The 6,516-nt window shown below is 48.3% G+C and overlaps 1 protein-coding gene and 1 long non-coding RNA gene across 5 annotated transcripts in view; one reads left to right on the top strand and one right to left on the bottom strand.

Annotated features, from left to right (window-relative positions):
* Positions 1 to 2,258: 2,258 nt before the first annotated feature.
* Positions 2,259 to 3,216, top strand: LOC135387575 (uncharacterized). 2 transcript variants are annotated; one of them, XR_010421205.1, is made up of 2 exons: positions 2,259 to 2,508; positions 2,686 to 3,216. It is a non-coding gene; the product is annotated as an uncharacterized LOC135387575 (long non-coding RNA). The 2 variants fall into 2 exon arrangements; XR_010421206.1 differs by having other exon boundaries at positions 2,683 to 3,216.
* A 2,012-nt stretch (positions 3,217 to 5,228) lies between these two features.
* LOC135389036 (uncharacterized) overlaps positions 5,229 to 6,516 on the bottom strand; it is a 30,713-nt gene continuing 29,425 nt past the window's right edge. For all 3 annotated transcript variants that reach the window (XM_064618979.1, XM_064618977.1, XM_064618978.1), the window contains one exon: positions 5,229 to 5,728. In XM_064618979.1, the coding sequence (XP_064475049.1) occupies positions 5,528 to 5,728 (201 nt within the window). In that variant the 3' untranslated portion in view covers positions 5,229 to 5,527. The remainder of the gene's footprint in view (positions 5,729 to 6,516) is intronic.

Here is a 6,516-nt window from a genome sequence, read left to right as displayed (position 1 = left end):
AAACTTTGAAGCGAGCTTGCCGATAATCTAAAAATATGAAATGATTTGTGAGCGCTGAAACTTTGCTCAATTTGTCAAACACGCTTGGCCATACCGTGCTATGTGTTTCCTATGTGTTTGCTCAGATGGGTTTATTGCAATGACGATACCGAAAGACGCATACTGAATATATGGTTTTCTGTATTCAGTCCAGTGCCTGCTCCAAAGGCATAGGTACACGCGATAACCGCTATGCTGTTACATGCAATAATAGAACACGGCTTCAGAAATTACACTGGACGCATACATGGCGCTGTAGGACTACGAATGCACCAAATTACCGGTCCCTTTAGAATCAATATTGGTGCACGGGTTACTAAGAGACCCAGTGTTTTAGAGACAAAAATAGAACGGAGAAAAACGAATAGTGGAATGACAAACGGACTCAAGGGCATTTACGGTACGGCGCCCTTACAGCATCCGTGTCTCATGTTTCATTTGCTGTACTTCTAATCTTCTTAGCCCAGGAAAGGTAACTGTAGAAGTTGTAGCAGTAGCAGCCAGTATGTGAAGGGCAACAGAACAGGGAACTGTTCACGGCACAGCTACCAGCTTCAGAATAAGAATCTGTTGAATGAAGAAAATACATTAACGGAAATCAACCACACACCATCACAAAAGTTGCTTCGCGACTTAACACAGACTTATCGCAACTTACCAAGACTTATCCACCATGAGGGTGATACAGCAGTATATTACCGACAATTCTTTATAGATGCGCACATTATCCAAATTATCCTTGCTGCAGGTGGTTCGTCTTTGCCGCTGAGGGTAAAGTCTGCTGACTATATACTCTCTTTTCGAATATGAGTTTTTGTGCTAAGCAGTACGCTGAGCTTATTCTTCCGTTTGTGTTTGTATATAATTTTTATACTATGATATCATGAAACGTATGAAATCTCTCTCTCTCTCTCTCTCTTAATCACTGCTGTGTTGGCATGAAGCGTGGGACTGGGGCACGTAGGGCTGCATAATGTAGCTTTTTTCCCCCAGTGTCCTGTACCCCTTTATTTCTTAATTTTTGTTGTTGAAAATGCTATATGACATACAATTAAACCAAAAATATTATGCATGCTTTGCATCGCCTCGAAATCTGACATTTCATGTTTGGGCAACTCACGAGGGAAAGGGCGGTACTGCAAAGGAAGCCGTGCGGGCAAAATGGCACGCGCATTTACGCGCCTACGCTCCGTCTCCCCGGCTTGAAGCCCTCCTCTCGGCGCACATCAACCAGTTCCCATCTCACGTTGTTGTCGCGACAGATGCCTCGGTCTCGGCTCAGCTAGCGGGTGCCGGCGTCGTCTTCCCTCAGCTCGACTGTCACTGCCCCATCCGCCTCCCTGACTACACTCCCGTGTTCGAGAGCGAACTCCTCGCCATGATACTGGCTCTCAGAATGGCGCCCCTTACATTTCCCAGGATCCTGCTTTTGTCCGACTCCCTGTCGGTCATCACTGCCCTAGCCAGCCCCCCCAGCGAGTGGCTCGAGCTCCTGCAGGCCCTGAGTCCTAGCCACGTCACGGAGGTGGTCCTGACATGGATTCCTGGGCACTGTGGCCTATCTCCCAACGAGTTGGCGGACAACCTTGCAAAAATTTCCCTCTCCGGCCCTATCATTGACGTCCTTCCGCCCCTGCCCTCTATCACGCGGGCCAGGTATAGAAGGCTGCTGGAGCTGACCGCTCTCCGCTCTCTGCCAGCCCGGTACGCCCATCTTTCCCACGCTTGGCAGGCTGACCGCTGCGTCTCCCGTCATGTAGAAGTCTTGCTGACTCGACTGCGCTGTCTAGCCCTTCCACTGAACTTTTACCTGCACCGCGCGGGTGTCAGCCGCTCTCCTGCGTGCGTCCACTGCGGTCAAGAGGAAACTGTAGAGCACTTTCTCCTGCACTGCCCCCTCTACGACCGCTCCCGCCTTATCTACCTTGCCCAGCCGCTGGCTGGACAAGGGGTTCCCCTCTCCCTGGACGCCATCCTGTCATTTGGAGCCTCCCACACCGAAAAGTGGCGGTTTGAAATAGCGTCGAGAGCCGTCGCCTTTCTGACCATCTGCGGCCGCTTCTGAAACATCTTGTACCTCCCGCTTCCTCCCTCCCCTCTGCTATGGCTTCCTTCTACTAACATGTCACCGTGGGTCTCATGAGCCTCTAGAGATTAGTCCGCACCAAACCCTGGCCAATCGCCCTGTGTGGCTGGCGGCCACTGTTCCTAGTGGTGGAAGAAGAAGAAGAAATATCGTTTAGAATTATCTTTTGCTAGATAAGACCGGTGGCGATAGCAAGGTGTCATCGCCGATGGTGGTCTCACACGTTCTGTTTCCCTCTTTACTGCGAGGGAACCTGAAGCTTATATAACCCGCAGCGCTACCAAGGCAGGGAGGAGAGCCATCCTGGAGGCTAGCGTGAGCAACATCGACGGACGGGTTCCTTCGGCAGCTTACGGCAGTGGTCTACTACAGGAAACTACGATGTAAGCGAATAACTATGTTATTAGTTGCTGGTTAACCTGAATGTTTGTGTTCTCTGGAGCTGGCTTGTCCAGGAGTCATGAGCAGATAGTTGGTAGCGGTTTTCTCCAGTGCTTTCATCTTTGTGTTCTCCCCTCTAGCGTTTTGTTTATTTACTGTTTCCCACCGTTTCTTAGCAGTCATGCTTGCCAAGAGGAATTCTAGCTCCCTCGACAGTGCCGCGAACGAACCTGCGGCACAGGACCTGCTACAGCAGCTGTCTTCCACTCCGTATGCTTCCCCAAATAGTTCGGCAGCACATCCACAGTCCTCGGACACCCGCTGCGCAGGAAGTTGACGGTAGAGACGCTTTCCAGCCACAGCGACCTATGGTCAGTAGACTTCATAGACTTGGAACGGCCATGCGAGTCACCGAGGACGTCGTCCTGCGTAGGGTGCTGTCCGCCGATACTGACTGCCTTTCCGGTGACATTTTGCACTTGCCAGACCTTTGAAAAAGGTGGGAGTGTGGTAATAGGAAGGAGTTATCGCTTAAAGTCCCCCATCTTAAACATGGTGTCCCTTCTCTAGTGCGAGGGAACCTGAAGCTTGTCCAGCCGTGGCTGGAAAACAAACGTCTTCACTAGTGTTGCTGCAGAGGACAGATTACGACGCAGTGGTTTTCTACAGGAAACTGTCGTGTATGCAAATAAACATGCTGTTGTTGGTTACCCTGAGGTTGCTTGTCTTCTTTGGGAGATATGCATTTGTCACTACACGTAATTCGCCTGGTTTAGTTTAGCCCCCTTTGCTAACCTCTTAATCTGAGGTCAAGTTTCCAGAGCCATTCCAGCTGCAACTTTTCTTGTTAAAAATGTACGACTGACCTGTGTTGTTCTGAGCCCAAATTTCGAAAGTCCTCCTTCCATGCTACCTGCGAAATAAGTAGCTTCGGAGTGTGTGCGGGCTTCTACAGATCGCCGTGGGGGCTAGGCTGTCCTGCTCTTCGTTTTCAGGGCGAGAGCAATACTATTTGTTAGATGTCATGTGGGCAGGCATTGCGGGGTTGTCCCATCTACACTATAAATCTAGTAAAAGGTAAAAATTTCCATTTCGAAAGTTTCCCTGCAACCTATGGGCACTTAGAGAAACTTACCGCCCCCTACCCCGCCACACAGACGTAAAAGTTCGATGCAGTCTGCAATGCCTGCACAAATTAAGGCTCCTGCATCGCTTCATAGACGCTACACAACAAATGGCGCTGAACATCACTTCTCGTCAGTGCACAAGGCAAAACGGTCTTTTGCTATAGCGTACGTAATTCATCCAGTGGCGAAAAACTACCGATCACTACATGCACAAATGAAAAACTACAATTGGGAATTCAGACTCCGAGCCAGAGGTGTTTCGGTGTTTCCCTGGTATGTACTGGTAGTGAAAACGAGGACGACGCAAAAAGCTAAACATGGCAGGCATGGCGCAACAGACACACTACTCAGCGGAAGTTGGCGCATGACCGGAACCCAACCAGATTTCGCAACCGCTCCGACGGCGTTGGTGAGAGCAATATAGTTGTCAACTGCCACTCCGTTATTGGGGTGCACGAGCCAAAAAAAAAACAAGCAAGGAAGAGCTAAGCAGAGGTTAGTACAGATCATGGTAGTACGGGAGAAAAAAAAGGGGTGTGTGGCCTCCATCTATAGAGGCCATTACAGTGGAAATTCCGCGCTCTTCGCTCGCAGTTACGCTCGCGACTTACACTCGGATATCGTCTAATAATTTGAACGTTATCAGAGGACCGTCTGCATATCCGAGCATTCGATTGTCCTCAGGCTATTGTCTTGGGTTTATTGGTTGTACGTTTTAGTCCCCCCCCCCCACACACACACACCTTGGGAATTCTTTGCCCTACGCCGAAAAAGTCATATAGGGACGCCATGGTACAGACGGAGAAATCGAAATGGGACCTCTTGTCCAGAAGGTGGGAGGTCCGTGAAACGTTAGATTCCCCTTCCAAAAATCTGCCTCCCCTCCCCGCGAAGTAGATCTTTGCTTTGCGATGTTTTTAGTTCCACCAAAAGGCACATGCCAAAGAAAGCAGCTACGGGTGTCACCCCCCTTACTGGATAGCCACCCCCACAGACGCAAATACATGGTATATCCCTCAACAGCCGTTATTCCGCAGTAATTCCAGTCCACGGTGGGTCTCAAGACGGCAAAGAAATTGTTTCAAAAGCTTCAAAAGTTTCAAAAAAGTTTCAAACCAGCAGCCATCTTGGCCTCACCTTGCCGTGTTTGCAGATAGCGGACAAACACCGGGGAAGTGTGCGCTGGCTGTCATATAGGTAAACAATGGGCACATAGGGATGATATGGTCACCGCTGACGAAACTTTCCGTGGGAGGCTGGTCTCAGGAAGAATTTGTAGAACCGACCGCCACTTATTTACTATGGATGACAATGCATCTTGCATAATTCCATTCAGGTATGCAGATTTCAATTGTGTGGCTCCCCTAATAAAGTACACATGAATCCTTTCCGCGATGGACGCTATAGCACAATAGCTAGGGTCGCTTCTAGCGAAGCGCAGGTTACAAATTCAGCCTATTGCCTCGTCCCAAAAATAAAGATGTTGGAACCTATTGGTATTGAATACAGCTAGGATAAAACGCCCTCTTCACGCCTGTACGTTTGGTATGTCACTGCCATTTTAAGGTAAAAAAACATCTGATCACAACAACAGAGGCATTTCATATTGAAACCTCCATATCGGAAATTCCATTCATTTTATTTCAGTTACTGAATTACGCGGAGTCCATTTGTACCCCAGAGGAACATTGTCATTGAAAAACATTGTTTTGGAAATCGATACAGAAAGCGTGCTCATTTTAGCATCAATCCTAGGAATTATTATCTCGCAAGCGGTCATTGTGAGCACACAGGCTGATGTGATTTCTGCAGCCATTCCAATTTCCCTCCAAGGGTTCCGATCGTGTTACGTATGAGAAGCTGTCAAAAATGATCGTCGGAGCCAGAGTGTATTTCATGGGCAGTCGCCGGGGCGTTTCCTCCAATTTTCCAGCGATGGGCATACAGAAAGATTCTCGTCCAGGTAGTCTCTGATGTGGCGAATATCCCTGTAGCCGTCGGCGTAAGTGTCGTGGCAAATGTTCGCTTCGTAAACATCCTCCACGGCGAACACGACATAGCCACCCTGAAAGCCCTGCTTCCTTGCCTTGCATATCTGAAATAATGAAATGCTTATCTCGATCGGCATTGCCTACTTCGGTCCTGAGCGCGTTATCCTAGAATCGAATTACAAATTGTAAAATAGTACATAATGTCAGTGATGGCCAGTAGTTAACTACATGTAGTTAAACTACTAGTTACTGCCTGATTGTAGTGTTGCAGAGATGTTCTTTAGTTTCACGAATCTGTTCAAGGCCTTTCACCTACCCGTTCACCCCCTATTGCACTCGACTTTCAGTGCACTTTGCTACTTGGGTAGTGTTCTTGGACACCTAAACATGAATCATAAGCAGTGATAAAACTGAAGATTTAGTACACATGCACGGCACAATTGCTCTGCACCTCCGTTCTCATCAAACTAGTAGCTCAAGGTAAAAGTAGGAAGCCCAATCGTGCCGTAAAACCTGCGGCAAAATCTGAAGTAGTTGGCGCCTGCAGTAACCTAACTACTGAAGTTAACTACTCGAAACAGTAGTCTAACTAAACTAGTTTAAAGTAAGCAGTTGTAGTCTATGAGGAAGCTTAGAAATCTATCTATAGAGGTCAGTGGAAGTGACCACGAAGTAGATGTCCATCTAGGTGTATCGACCAGTCAACTGTTGAGAGGGTGCTTAGAAACCTAAACGTGAGGGAAAGTGACCAATGAGCATATGTCTAGATGGAATTATTGACTAAGCAGTCAGGCTCCACCAGTAAAAATGAGCTTAAAAACCTAGAGAGTAGCAGCTCTCTGTCATGCAACTGGAAGTATGCACCAATAAGCGGGCGGTGGGGATGGAGCAC

This window comes from Ornithodoros turicata, chromosome 3 (genome assembly GCF_037126465.1).
Source record: "Ornithodoros turicata isolate Travis chromosome 3, ASM3712646v1, whole genome shotgun sequence".
In the NCBI taxonomy this organism is placed as follows: domain Eukaryota; kingdom Metazoa; phylum Arthropoda; class Arachnida; order Ixodida; family Argasidae; genus Ornithodoros; species Ornithodoros turicata.
This window is presented reverse-complemented; position numbering and strand designations above follow the sequence as displayed.